General features: G+C 44.6%; 1 protein-coding gene across 1 annotated transcript in view; it reads right to left on the bottom strand.

The window, feature by feature from the left end:
- Window positions 1-15,617, bottom strand: part of LOC147426918 (translation elongation factor Ts (EF-Ts)) — a 91,648-nt gene that overhangs the window by 52,149 nt on the left and 23,882 nt on the right. The window contains exons 3-4 of the mRNA XM_086498824.1: window positions 9,810-9,982; window positions 9,037-9,138 (exon numbers count right to left, since the gene is read on the bottom strand). Coding sequence (XP_086354950.1) covers window positions 9,037-9,138; window positions 9,810-9,982 — 275 coding nt within the window. The remainder of the gene's footprint in view (window positions 1-9,036; window positions 9,139-9,809; window positions 9,983-15,617) is intronic.

The following is a 15,617-nucleotide window of genomic DNA, read 5'->3' as shown; positions in this document are numbered from 1 at the left end:
GGCCGGCATACTCTCCAGCCAGCCATAGAGCTTGTACCTAAAAAGTGGAGCAATGATAGAGAGTTGTTGGGAGCATAACTCTTTGGTTCATCTAGAGGGCTCGATGGTTCCACATCTTTGAGGCTCGACTCGTCCCACCGACAGAGACTATACGTGACATCTAAAGGGCTCGATGGTTCCAGATCTTTGAGGCTCAACTCGTCCCACCGACGGAGACTATACGTGACATCTTGCTAGAGTGATCCATACACTCAAGGGACAGTTTGAGAGGCTTAATGACAGCTCTAACCGCATGTGGGAGCACCACGAGGCCTTCTTGCAACTTTGACAACCAGGTCCCTTCTTCACCATGGTTCATGAGGCACCTACATGACAGTACCGCCCACCAGTGTGGTTGTTTCCTCCTACTATATCTTGATTTAGCCTCATTGTACATATATTACCTTTTCATTAGGAGAGTCCCCACATTCTGATGTAGCCCTCTCTAGTAGAGGCAATTTGTAGCCCATTGGGCAGTTTTCTTGTCACAAAACGGGAGCGTACACGAGCACTTATAAAATCTGAAAATTATAATTCTTTGAAAACATGAGAGAAGGGAGAAGATCGACACAGTATTGGGGACCAGAAGATGGGCTGGTCCCCCCCCCCGTAAAGAGTATTCTTTTATTCAGGGTGAATTCTTATACAAGCACGAGAACCCGAGGAAACCCCTCCGTTCTGTAGTCTTAGACCCGAAGGTCGTGCTTTCCCGTAAAGGGCTTGGGCACAAGGCCGTTCCTTCCCGTAAGGGACTTAGGCGGGAAGCCGTGCTTTCCCGTAGGGACTTAGGCGTGAAGCCATACTTTCCCGTAAGGGACTTAGGCGTGAAGCCGTACTTCCCGTAAAGGGCCTTCCCGTAAGACGGGAGATTCCTGCAAAACAAACCACACAAAGCAACAATTCTCAAAGCGCATCAACACCTTATACCTGTCGCTTCTTGCTCGGAGAATCGACCTCCGTACTCAGTCGTCACGCGAATACTTGCAGTTTCCGTCGCCAGACTCCGCTCCAGAATCCCAACGCTTGCACTTTCTGCTGCTTCCGGATCTCCCAAACTGAAACGCTAGCTTACCCTTTTATAGGGTCTGGCACCCGGCAAGAATAGGGGTCCAAAAGCAGAGCTTGGCGCTCCTAGAGAGAGGAGAGAGAAAATCGCGTTTTCTAGAAAGAGGAGAGAGAAAATCGCGTTTTTTAGAAAGAGGAGAGAGAGAAATCGCAATTCAGCCCCTTGCCTTAGTTTTAACGCTGGCGTTTTTTTATTAGAGCCCTGCTTGCTTTATTTTATTAATAAAGGGGCCGGTCACTTAAAAGTGACCGGTCACTTTATAAAATAAAGTGTGAACCTGTTCAAACTTTAAAAACTCACTCGGTTAGTGAAAACAATGCTACACGGACACATTCCAGGCGTCCCCGGGTGCAGGACACAACACAGATGCAATGCAGACACAGACTCCTCGCGGGAAAACATCTGTCCTCCCGCGACTGTTCTTGCTTTTCGTAAAAAGCTTCATTGAACCCATCTTTATTCTTGTGCTTGCGTTCTTACGCGTACTTTCTTACTCAGTTCGGATTTCCTCCTTAGCCTACGGAATGCCCCCTTTCTGATGCACCCGTCACCCATCATGTGACGCATCATGGGCACCCGTAACCCGGCCCTTTCCACCGAACTTACGAAAACTCCTTCGCGATGTTTACCGTCACCCATCAAATGACACATCAGAGTTGTCCGTTCCTGATGGCATTTCCTGTAGCTACAATCTTTTAACAATTCTTAGTGTACACATTAAAATATCCTAATTTCATAAAAAGAAATTAATCATTAAAAATAAGAAATAGTCCAATTAGCAACATCCCTCTGGCTTCTAAACAGTTGACCTCAACTGTAGTACTTGGACATATACGTCCAATATCTCGGGATAAGCTGCTAATTCCTCCTGAGTCATCCACTGAGCATCTAAGTTCGAATAATTCTTGAACTTAACCAAATACTTCCGTGTTATCTTTCCGGACTTAAGGGGCCGCTCCTGATGACTTACAATCTGCTCCGGTTGGAGTATTTCTTCTGTTTCCTCAACCTCAGGAGGTTCCTCAGCACTTGGCTGACTCGGAGGCGGTCCCACATACAGCCGGAGTAAACTGACATGAAAAGCATTGTGGATCCTCCAATTAGGCGGTAGCTCTAATCGGAATGTAACATCGTTCACTTGCTCAGTGATCTTAAACGGCCCATAATAACGGGTAGAAAGTTTTACCACCTTCCCCTTATGAGACGTTTGTTTCTTAAGTCTTGCTTTCTCAAACTTGAGTAAGACTAACTGCCCGACCGTTAAGTCGAGATTCCTCCTGTGCTTTCTTATGCTTTTCTTGAGAGCGTAGAATAGCTCTCCTCACTTGCCCGTAGGCTGTGTCCAAATCCCGGACAAATTCGTCAGCTGCGAAAATCTTATCCTTAGTTAAAAGGATAGGTGGAAGCAAAGGCTTACCATAAAATATCTCAAAAGGTGCTTTCCCCGTTGATGAATGTATGGTATTGTTATACGCATACTCGACAAGAGGCAAATATTTCTCCCAGTCAGATTGCCGATCTGACACATAAGCTTTTAACATATCCAATACTGTGGAATTGGCTATCTCACTTTGCCCGTCCGTTTGAGGATGGTAGGCAGATGAGAAATTCAGCTTTGTACCAAGATTATCCATCAAGGCACGCCAAAAATTTCCTGTCATGCGAGGATCTCGATCGCTCACAATAGACTTAGGCATTCCATGATGCTTAAAGATCTGTGCTAGAAAGACCCTAGCCATATGATCTGCTTTTATCGTTTTCTTGACTGGTATAAAGTGTGCTTGCTTGCTAAACCTGTCCACAATGGTCCAGATCGCGTCATTTCCAGTCTGAGTTCTAGGGAGGTTCATGATGAAGTCCATGGCAATACTTTCCCAAGGTTCATTAGGCACAGGCAAAGGTTGTAGCAACCCAGGCGATCATACTTCACTTTTTGGCAAACCAAGCATTCCCTGACATACTTATCAATGTCAGTTTTAAGGCTAGGCCAAAAGAAATATCTTTCCATTGCTAAGGTCGTAGGGAGAATCCCCCGATGACCCGCATAAGGCGAAGCGTGTGCTTCATCCATGATCTTCTTTCGTAATGGTTCCGCCACACATATGGCCTGATGGTGGTAGAGATAACCGTCCCGAATGGAATAGGGAAACTCGTTCTCTCCACGACGTAGCTTTCCCCAAATGGTGGAGAAGTCTGGATCATTCAGATACAAATCCGGTAGTGCTTCTAATTCTTGGTGATACACCGAAGTGATAGCGTTCACCCTTGGCCGCCTAGACAATGCGTCCACGACCACATTCTTACTCCCAGCCGTGTGAAGGATCTGGAAGTGAAACATAGACAAAAAGTTTGCCCATCTCATTTGCTTCTCAGATAGTTTCCTTTGTGTAAGAAAATACCGCAAACCCTGGTGATCAGTCTTGATCACAAAATCCGCTCCTAGAAGATAGTGCTTCTAGTTGGATAAGGCGTGAATCACAGCCGAGAGTTCCTTTTCGTAGATTGATGCATGCAACTCTGCATCCTTAAGCCGTCTGCTTTCATATGCCACTGCATGGCCTTCTTGGTTTAACACTGCTCCGATGCAATCGCCTGAAGCATCGCAGTGAACCTCAAATGGTTTCCTTAAGTCAGGCACTATCAAAATAGGTCCATGGCTTAGCAAGTACTTGAGCCGATCAAAAGCTCCCTGTTGTCTCGATCCCCATCTGAAAGGAATCTTCTTCTTTGTCAAATCATGAAGTGGTCCTGCTACATGAGCAAATCCTCGGATAAACCTTCGATAATATGAACATAATCCCAGAAAGCTACGTACATCATGTACCGTAGTGGGAATAGGCCAATCTTCTACCACTCGGATCTTGGCAGGATCCATACTCACTTGATTGTGAGAGACTATATGGCCGAGATAGTGTATCTCAGAGAGAAAGAACTCGCTCTTCTTTGCATTCACATGCAACTCATGCTTTCGCAATTCTTGAAACACTAAGTCCAAGTGCTTCCGATGTTCCTCTTCTGACTTAGAGAAGATGAGTATGTCGTCAAAGAATACTCCCGTAAAAGCTCGATACGGGCTGAAAATGCGGTCAAAACAGTTTGACATAGCATTCTCTGGAGGGCGCTGCTCAAAGCACTCCAAGATCAGGAGGGTAGCATCATTCTTGAAAGGAAATGCAGGAACGTGGTCGTCCTCTCTTCTTTTGAGGAGAAAAGCCCCAACTAAGTGGTTAAAATTCAAACGGCTCTTTATTTCTTCTTGGTTGACTCAAGAGTATGAACGAGATGTGAGGACTGCTTGGAACAATCTTCCGATGACCAAGGCTGACACTGGATGCTTATTGTGAAAGATTTTGGGATGCTTTTCTACCGACCTCTTCTTTTAAGAAGGTCACTTTCAAGGAGCAAATCGAGCGGTTTTGCTGTGGACTTCCCAAAGAGATCCGAAATAACTGCCTTGAGCAGAAGTCCAAGTCCATGCAACAATTGATGGGACATGCTAAGCGGGGATTCTCTATACATTCGGGTAACTTACCTCATTGATGAAGTTTCGACACCAAGGACGGGACAAAACTCAACAAATGACAATAGAAGAAAGAGAAAGTTCCAGAAAAAGGACACACAACCCCGATTGACCAAGGAACAAAGAGTAGATTATCTCAAAGAGGGGAAGTGCTTTGACTGCGGGGAACAAGGACACGTCTCTACAAGGTACCCAAAAAAGGCACAGCGAGGACAATCAGAAGATAGGCAAGAGAGCTCCATAGCAGCGGAAGAACATGGCAAAAAAGGAAAGATGAAAGCAGGACTGCTATCAGATTGTATGGGGACCGACCCAAGTCAGATGGACGAAAGCACAGTAATTTTTCCGTGCATGGGGCAAAGTAAGAGATCGGGAGGCCCTCATCTTCTTTGATAAAGGAGCCAAGGCCAACTTAATTTCACCTGAATTGGCGGCTCAACTTGGAATTACTCCCGACAGAATGGGGCCACAGGCAAAGGCGGTTCTGGCGGCACCCGAACGGGATGTTGCCAATACACTTGTCCTTGGCAAACTTTGTTTGCATTGTCAGGGTTATTTAGGGCACGAGGACTTTTACATCATGCCTTTGAAAGGGTGTGACTTCCTCCTAGGAATCCCTTGGTACCACAAGAACAACGCCGTGGTTGACTATCGGGGCAAGAAAGCGACTTTGACGAATGAGAAGGGCAGGAAAATTGTGCTTGATGTAAAATTAAAGAGCGAGTCCGTCCCTATTGTATTGGCTTCGGCCATTTCGAAATTAATGAAATCCAATCTTTTTATTTACTCAATCTACTTGAAAGAATTGAATGATGAACAAAGAACCAATATGACTAAATTGAATAAAGAACGACAAGAATTTCTACACATATGTTGATTGTTTCTCTGAAGGCCTACCAGGTGAGTTACCTCCACCTCGTCTTGATGACCACACGATTCCGGCCACCTTATCGAGTTAGCCGAGCCCAGAATGAAGAAATAATGAACCAAATGAAAGAACTTCTAGAAAAGGGTCTCATCCAACCTAGCACATCACCTTATTGTTCTCCGGTTTTGCTAGTACTAAAGAAAGACGGATCTTGGAGAATGTGCATTGATATTAGAGCTCTCAATAAAATCACCATCAAGAACAGATTTCCCATCCAAAGGATCGATATTCTTGACAAACTTCAGGGATCCTCTTGTTTCAGCAGGGTTGATTTGGAAAGCGGATATCATCGGATCAGAATCGCTCTGGGAGATGTCTACAAGACAGCCTTTCGGACAAGCTTTCGTTTATACAAATTTTTGGTGATGCCTTTTGGACTTACAAATGCTCCAACAGCTTTTACTCTAATGATGGAAAGAATTTTCCGAGAGTATCGGTCTTTTGTCAGCACTTTCTTTGACAACATTATAGTTTTCTCCAAGAATGAGGCAAAGCACCGACACCATCTGCTACAGGTCTTTCAGGCATTACGCAAGCATAGATTGGTTATCAATGCCAAAAAGAGTGAGTTTTTCTTACCGGAGATACATTTCTTAGGACACAATGTCTCAGCAAAAGGAGTACAGATGGATCCGGCCAAAATCGAGACTATCCGTGATTGGCTTGACCTTAAGAATGTTCATGAAGTTCAAAGCTTTTTGGGCTTGTGCTCTTACTACCGGCGGTTCATTCGGAAGTTTGCAGAGATAGCTTCACCTTTGCATTTAGTGACTCAGAAAGGAGTCCCTTTCACGTGGGGGCCAACAGAGGTGACTGCTTATCAGACACTTAAAGAAAAATTGACTACCACACCAGTATTGGCTTTGCCAGATTTACAAAATCCATTCAAAGTTTATTGTGATGCTTGTGGTCGTAGTCTGGGAGCGGTCTTGATGCAAGAAGGCCATGTGATTGCTTATGAAAGCAGAATGTTTTCACGGCCAGAATTGGTAGCACAGATTTATGAGAGAGAGCTATTGGCAATGAATCATGCTCTTACACAGTGGCGACACTATTTACTCGGAGCCGATTGCACAATTTTTACAGATCATCAAAGTCTACGCTACTTCTTGTCACAGAAGTAGCTTTCAAAAAGGAAGATGCGATGGGCTAACATCTTGTCACAGTTTCACTTCCAGATTGTCCATGTGCAGGGACAGAAAAATTTAGTGGCAGATGCATTATCTCGGAAGCCCCTAGTTCTTGCTATTTCCGCGTTTCAGCTTCGAGGATATGGTTGACCAGTACGCAACAGATCCTAACTTTGCAGACATTTTTACCAGATACAGAATGGGGAGACAATTTCAGGTTATTCCATACGGGATAGCTATTTGATGCGGAAAACAACGTTGTGTGTATACACAGCCTTTGAGGGAAAAGGCCTCGACAGAGTGCCATTCTCCACCTTTTACAGGTCACCGCGGCATAAATACCACCTGGAAGGGTGTGGAGCGTTACTTCTATTGGCCGAGACTCAAAAAGGATGTGGACGACTTTGTTCGCAATTGTTTAGTATGCCAAAAGGTCAAGTTTGACAGGCATAAGGCACAGGGACTACTTTGTCACATAGATCCTATACACTTACTTATGCATCCTACTGCCTAGTAACTATGGCATTGGGTGAATCTCTAGAGCAGTTACTGTATTTGCGAGACCTAGCACGCAATATCAGCAGTAGGGCTTCAGCAGCAAAGCTATATGCCCCTAAGAGAGCAGGGTTTAGGGGGCAGTAGCTACTCATGGAATGTGATTAAAACGCGTGAAAGGTGCAGGGGTTTTGGGGAGGCGGACTCTGGCATTGGATAATTGGTAAATTTTCTCTATACAGCCAAGTCCACTGTACCAGCAAATCTAGGAGATACCTTAGCCCTTCACCAGCACATCCAGGGTTAACTCCAGCCTAGACCCTAGGCCCTAAATTAAAACCAAAAACCTGTCACATATGCTGGCACTCAGGATAACAATAAACCCATCTTCGGTAAAAAGTTATTCCAGAATTAAACAGCCTCCTCAATCCAAAAGGAGGAAGCCCCTAGACAACACAACCTTTTGCAGAGATAAAGTGACAAGATGATCAGCCCCACAGGCCACCAGAAGGAACCCAACTCCAGCACAATCAATCCTCCCGAGGACGTCAAAAGAAACACCCCTTCCAGTGCTCTGAAGATATGCAGCAAAAGCAAGATAATGGCAGACAATAGCAAAGAGGCCAAAACAATCTGCATGACCAATGAAGCATGAGGTCACAAGAAACTTTGTTTCAGCCCCCCTAAACTAGCCTTCCCTCGTTTAAAAGTTCCATGCGCTTCTGTAGTCATTTGTCATTCTCCTAAACAATTTGTCAAAAGAATCAGCCATTTCCAATTCCCTAAAAAATTCTGAGCCTATCTGTTTCCATATATGTTTCCTTTATCATGCAACTACAACACTGGTAGACTTGAGCAAGGAGTTGAGAACGCCCATTTGCAATAGCATGATGAGAAACAATCATAGATGGAAGGACCCCAGCCCCTACGGGCACACATTATAGAACATTGGCCGAGATGTTAAAAAGCTTTCTTTCTCTGGCTGGCCTAAGCTACAGAAAAGCCCTCACTCACGAACATGAGCAGGAGAACACCCAGCTGAATATTACACATGCATACAGCGTACTTACACAACATTTTGTTAACCCTATGTGCATGTGGACAAGCTGTAGCTCCTATTTCTAGGGTTTAGGTCAGCCTAGGAAGTGTTCTGGCACCTTTGTGAGCATGTACGTGCATGTACAGGCACTTAAGAGTAGCTGCATACCCTCTAATTGCACAACCCATTATCAGCCCTTAGCCTCGCCGCATCGGCAATAGCCATCAGCATCTCTAGCATTTCAGATTTCAACCCATTAGCGTCGTCGTCCTCATCATCGTCGCCATCGTCGTCGTCATCAAGCATCTGCATTTAGAACCACTGTACCAAGCTTTGTGCAATCTAAAGCAAATACCTCTCTAGCAATAGAGAGGGGGGCTCTATCTCTCTATCACTCATGGCACTTTTCTCTCACGTTTACACTCTTCTTTGTTTTGGTCATTGCACAATCTCTCATTAAGTCAAGGAAGGCTCTCCCTTCCCTTCAATAAAAGGAACCTTGAGCACGCACTAATTACTCATCCTGAGCATACACCATCAATCACTTCCACTGGACATTACACATTTACACTCCTAACACCTTAACACTAGATGGACTTGCTCTCAAGGCATTGCTGACAAAGAGGACTTTGCATCTAGACTTCCCACAATAGTTCTTGGAGCCTCAAAAAACATACAAAAGAAACAGGGAGTTCATAAACCTCTCAATCAGCAGGTTTAGCCTAGTCCCTCCCAGTATAAAGAAAGCTCACACGTATACTAGGAATCACCTGGCATTGATCATTATTAGTACACCTATACAACCATAGCAATAACTACCTCCAAGGCATGAAGATCAATCACGCTTGTATCTGACGGGTGTCCAGGACTCGTAGATTCAGTTTCACATAAAGAAAGTGCTGCCTGTGCCACACGTGATGCCTGTACATACCAACAACAAACATAATTGATGAGAAAAATAAACACTGCTGCTTGGCTGCCTACCTAAAATGCTTGTCATTCCATACACGCTCTTATCCCGACTATCAAGGAGAGACGCGCGCACACACACACACACACACAAGTGCATGTGCACGTGCACATGTAGGCTGTTTTTTGTCAGTACTAATATACTGGTAGTGGAAAACCAAGTGATAGAACTAAAGCAAATCCTATGGATAAACAAGTGGATTCTATGCACCAAGGTTCCATACACACAGCACATATGCATGTGCACGCACACAACCAAAAAAGCAGCCATAAAACAAATAAGACAAAAGCTACTTACTAACACAAAGATGCAGTTTAACTGATTCTCTAGACCAACAAGATAAAACTTAGTCAAACTATCATGGCAAAGCCATATCTAAATTGGCAAACTATCAGCAAGTGGATTCTACGCACCAAGGTTCCATACACACAGCACACATGCATGTGCATGAACACAACCAAGAAAGCAGCCATAAAACAAATAAGACAAGAGCTACTTACTCACACAAAGATGCAGTTTAACTGATTCTCTAGACAAACAAGATAAAACTTACTCAAAATATCATGACAAAGCCATATCTAAATTGGCAAAACTGTCAGCATGCCAAGTACAGAATACCTACAAGATGTTGAAATACGTCATTTCGCGCCACAAAGTCTGTCTCACTGTTGAGCTCTATAATACTTGCCATACCAGGTTTCTCACACAAAGCAAGAAGGCCTTCAGTTGCTGCCCTGGAAGCCTTTTTGCTTACTGCTGCCAATCCCTTCTTTCGCAGCTCAGTGAAGGCCGCCTCTACATAATTTTAACAACGGGAATCATTTCAAACGCCATAAAATCATAACAACAGGATGAATATTAGCCACAGGCCACTGTGCTCAAAACCAAAAGCTTAAAACTGATATTGAGAGAGAGGGAGAGAGAGAGAGAGAGAGAGAGAGAGCTTAACAAGTAACAAGAAAGTAAACAAGTGCTCCCTACACCACGAAAATTGAAAGCGTTACACAACAATGATGTAATCTTAATTTGAACCTTTTCCATTGTAAAGTGCGAAATGAAGAGCTTTCAGCTGAGAAAGCCGCAAATTACTGCACACAATGACTTTACCATCTGTTCATGAGGTTGCATCCAGGGACGCTTGGGGGAGTGCTTGTAGCATCAGTTTACAGCTCACAAGTTTTTATTGAGGTTTTGAACAGGTTCACACTTTTTTAATAAGTGGCCAACCGGCCACTTCTTAAACTAAAAGCACACCAAAAAGAGGCGCCCCATATCTGGCTAAAAACAGCATGAAGGGGGCGATCTTTCTCTCCTCTCTCTAAAAAAGCTGTGGAAGGCCCCCCCTCTCTCTCTACTCCTTTATTTGGCCGTCCCACTGCACCTGCTATTGTTGGGAGAAAAGCACCGGCTCCTCCACTATTCCAGCCACCTCCCAGAACCTATAAAAGCAATTGGGGCGTCCCCCACTTCTGGAGGATGTGCCAGTGCTAGGAGAAGGAAGCTCTACAGATACGAATCTGCAAGTGTTCCCGACAAGTTGGTGTACGGAGGTTGCTTTCCGTGCTCGGAGTGACAAGGATTGGTTGTGCAAGAGATGTATGTTTCTTTGCCATTGTGTTTGTGCTTTTTGCAGGTACTCCATCACGGAGAAGGAGCAAGGAGGCTTTGGCCTACACTCAGGGATTCCATTTCCGGAATCCAAGACAGTTTGCAGAGCTACAACGCTCTAAGTACAAACCGGAAGGACTATGGAGTGAGAGCTCATCTCTCAAGTTTCGTAAGGGAAGGAAACGACCATCGAGTTTGAGATCTAGAACGGAGGGGTTTACTCCAGTTCTCGTGCTTGTAAAAAGATTCTCCCCATAATAAAGATTCTCTTTTGGGGAGGGTGAGCCCATCTTCTGGTCCCCAACACTATGTTGATCTTATCCCTTCACTCCATCTGTCAAGTTCTATTTATTTTTTAGCTTACTAATTGCTCGTATGCACCCCCATTTGTGACACAAAGTACGTGACAAATACATAATCGACAACGTCAAAGCCCATTATTGACAACCTCAAAAGCCCATACCCGAGGAATAGAATCAAACATTTTGGGATGCATATCTCCCACTTTCTATGTACAAAGGATGCGCTTTAACAAATCAACATTAAAAGTACATTGTGGACTACACGAGAGGAATTGATTGGTCTAATGTTGCAAAATTAGCTTTACCTGAAAGAAATATAGTTTAAAAAACTAAGAACCGCCGAATCACTTTACCTTTCACTTTTCTTTCCTTGTGTGCCAAAATCCATTCAAGAACGAGTATCTCCTCGCTCGCTTCCACTTTGGGTTGCTCATCTGGCTCCCCATCCACTGGCACCTCACCTTTAAAAGGTTTCAAGAGACTCACATGGAATGCATTGTGAATCTTTCAAGTATCCGGTAGCTTGAGTCGAAAGGAGACAACATTTATCTTTTCTTGAATTTGGAAAGGGCCATAAATGAATGGACACTGTGCGTGCAAGTGTATGAGACTCAGAGATAGAGAGAGAAGAGAGATACGACACTAGAGACGTTGTAAAACCCTCCTCCGAAGGCCCCACTCTCGTCGGCGACAGTGGTCTACTTATGATTGCAAACTGGTACAAACTGAATGCATGTGACTGATGCAAGTCTAGGCTATGTCGACGACGACGACGGGGATGGCGACACCGACCTAAGGGCTGAAATTTTGCAATCTTTCTACTGCTGTCCAAAAACGCTATGGGCTGAGATCTCTGATTTGGGGGCTGTTTTCGGTGGGTCTTTGTCACTGAAAATCTACAGGTTTAGGGCAGAAAACTGAGGTTCTTCAAGGCTGAAAACTGAGGGTCTATCCGGGCTGAATCTGCTACTCCTTTTAGGGCTGATCTTGATGGTTTTTTAGGGCTGCAATCACTGCATATGCTGAATCTGCAAGGCTGAAAATGAAACCAAAAACGCTGGGCTGTTGTGTTCCAAAAACGCTAGGGATGCTGGTCTTTCCAAAAACGCTAGCTTATCTGTGACTTCCGACGATGAAAGACGATGCTGATGCAAGCGCTAGTGGCTGAGGATGGTTGGCGATGTTCCTTGTTGAAAACGCTAGGCAATGGGGGATCTGCTGCTTGGAGGGAACCACCAAGGCTTGGTCTTGCTGAGAAGTGGCCTGCCGAGCTTGGCTCCTGTTGCCTCTTCTCCCATTTAGTGCTAACTTTGGTTTGCTTATATATTTTCTTAGCAAAATTGCCCTACCTACTTTTGTTGGAAAGTCACTTAAATTAATAAGTGAAAAATGCCAAAAATAGGTAAAATAGGCTAAATGCACTTGAAAATTCCCCTAATGTAATCTGATGTAATCTGATGGATTCTGATGGGAATGCTTATGATCATGCTGTGTGCAACCAGAGGATATGCATCTACACTAAGTGACTGGGCATGCACGGTCTACGAATAGACTCACAAAAGTACCAGATCACTTCTAATCTAGACTGACTGGACTGATTGAACCCTTGTGTGCTGTAGCTTGTCCACGGACACATAGGGTTGGATGTGTCACGTGACATCCCCTCCTTTTCAAAGTGAGGTATTGGTACCGAACTGTATGGCATCGAGGGAGATCGCCAATAGCATCCGGAATCTTGGAAGGGATTCTTCGTCGGCCCACTGTGATGTGTGGGTCGTGCAGTACTTTAACTTCATAAAGGTTTGCAACGCTTACTTCTTTGGGCCGCACCGAAAGCGACACAAAGTCTTTTGTGGCTCCTTCGATGCTTCAACTTCGTCGAGTGTCATGTTTCTTTCTTCTTCAAGAATCTCCATGGCTGAAAATTCCTGAAATCATTTCCAACACAAAACCTTGAACATACCTATTACATGTAAAGTGAGTGGAAAAAATCTTGTCTTCCTCAAAGACTGTGCATGCAATGTAGATGAACAAATAGACGGAGTGCCAAACCGTTCACCACGCACACGCAAACAATGAGATCGAATCTTTCTCTTATGATCTAGAGCAATCAACTGTGGCAATTCACAACGGAAATGCCCATGCTTGGTGCTCATACTTTCATGTGCTCTTTCTACAAATGTGTCATGCAAAGGAAGCGACATGGAATGTGACTTCCTTGAATGCATACTTTTCAGCTTTTCATGAACAATCCACATACATTCGTGCTCATTCATGAGTGAAACGTGCTCAACGTACAATATGTCATGCCTAGGAAAAGGGATCACATAAAGACGCTGACTAAAATACAGGAAACGATCACGAATGAAACACTCGTATAATGCGTGCGTACTAATCATGCGAACACATAATATTTCCTGTGAGGGTTCTTTGGACCTAGGCTCGAGAGCCAAGATCGGTTCTTCCTGAATGATCGGATGGTCCTGTGGGGGTTCTTTAGACCTTGACTCGAAAGCCAAGATCGGTTCTTCGTGATTGATCGAATCTACAACGAGGTTAGCTTCGCTAGAAAAAGCATCCCCTAACACATCATCCTTGTGAACAATCACATCATCTTCATGCAACTCATCATGCTTGTGAGAAATCACATCTTGATCATGCAAATCATCATGCTTGTGAGAAATCACATCTTGATCATGCAAATCATCATGCTTGTCTTTATCATCCAAATCATCATGCTGATCATTGTCAATCAAATCATCATCATGCAAAACATTGTCATTCAAATCATCATGCTGCTCACAATCATGCAAATCTTGTGTATCATGCTTTGGAGAAGAAGAGACTGAAAGAGTCTCCATCTCTTGAATCTCTTGCATCTGTGCCGTCATTTGAGAAAAGAGTCGCAAGAACTCTTGCATGTGTCGTTCGCACTGTTTTTGTCTTGCCTTTCTTTCTGCTTCTCTTTCTACTTTGGCTTCTGCGTGCCTGCGATCCATTTCTGCTTTTATTTCTGCGTGACTGCGATTCATTTCTGCTATTCTTTCTGCATTTCTTGCTTCGTGTTCTAAGTTCCTTTCCATAGACATCAGCTCCAAAGCCTCCATAGGAGTTAGTGCAAATCCTTGATGTAGATGGGGAAGGGGGAGGGTCGGAAAAACCTCCTGGTGGGGAAAATTCTTCTTCGCCTCTCTCATGCTCCTCACCTCCAAACGAAGAATCCATTCCGCTTCAAGAGATAACCGTTCTGAAGTCGTGGGTTCTTGTGGGTTCGTGTGGGTTCTTGTGGTCTTGGGTTCTTAAGTTCACGAGGAACTTGGGTTCTTGGGTTCTTGAGGTTCTTGAGGTTTTCTTTCACTTGCAAACCGCGTTTGAGAAGGATCTTCCCTTCACCCGAGTTCTACTCCTTTCCATGGGCGCATCCCTTGGCGGCCTTGCGCTCACACCAAGGTTGCTTTTCCTACCTCACATCGATTGGCCGGCCGCTAAGTGCACGGTCCACTCTCAATGAGTGAAAAGAGACACAAGGGGAGGCTGGACAAGCCCTTCTTTCTTGAGATTCCTATCACTCTTCAAAAACACGATTAGGAATCGACACGCCCAAGCGAGCTTGGGTTCGTGTGACCGCAACAAGCAAAAAAAAAATTGTGATTCTTGTGGTTCTTTCCTTGAGCGATACAGAACACTGCTAAAGCTCTGATACCAATGTTAGGTGCAACAGAATGAATGTTTGAACTTTGCTCAAGATGAGTGCTCCGAACTGTGCTCAAGGTTCCTTTTGTTCTTATGGAAGGTAGAGCCTTCCGTTCTTAATGAGAGAGTGCTATGATCACAAACAAAGTGAATGGACACTGCGCGTGCAAGTCTATGAGACTGAGAGATAGAGAGAGAGAAGAGAGATACGACACCAGAGACGACGTAAAACCCTCCTCCGAAGGCCCCACCCTCGTCGACGAGAGTGGTCTACTTATGATTGCACAAACTGGTACAAACTGAATGCATGTGACTGATGCAAGTCTAGGCTCTGTCGACGACGACGACGGGGATGGCGACACCGACCTAAGGGCTGAAATCTGCAATCTTTCTACTGCTGTCCAAAAACGCTATGGGCTGAAATCTGCGACTAGTCCAAAAACGCTGATTTGGGGGCTGTTTTCGGTGGGTCTTTGTTGCTGAAAATCTGCAGGTTTAGGGCTGAAAACTAAGGTTCTTCAAGGCTGAAAACTGATGGTCTATCCGGGCTGAATCTACTACTCCTTTTAGGGCTGATCTTGATGGTCTTTTAGGGCTGCAATCACTGCATATGCTGAATCTGCAAGGCTGAAAATGAAACCAAAAAAGCTGGGCTGTTGTGTTCCAAAAACGCTAGGGATTCCGGTCTTTCCAAAAACGCTAGCTTATCTGTGACTTCCGGCGATGAAAGACGATGTTGATGCAAGCCCTAGTGGCTGAGGATGGCTGGCGATGTTCCTTGTTGAAAACGCTAGGCAATGGGGGATCTGCTGCTTGGAGGGAACCAC

This window comes from Adiantum capillus-veneris, chromosome 24 (genome assembly GCF_014529385.1).
Source record: "Adiantum capillus-veneris isolate H3 chromosome 24, ASM1452938v2, whole genome shotgun sequence".
Taxonomy (NCBI): domain Eukaryota; kingdom Viridiplantae; phylum Streptophyta; class Polypodiopsida; order Polypodiales; family Pteridaceae; genus Adiantum; species Adiantum capillus-veneris.
The sequence above is the reverse complement of the archived record's forward strand: the minus strand, read 5'-3'. Positions and strand labels throughout refer to the sequence as shown.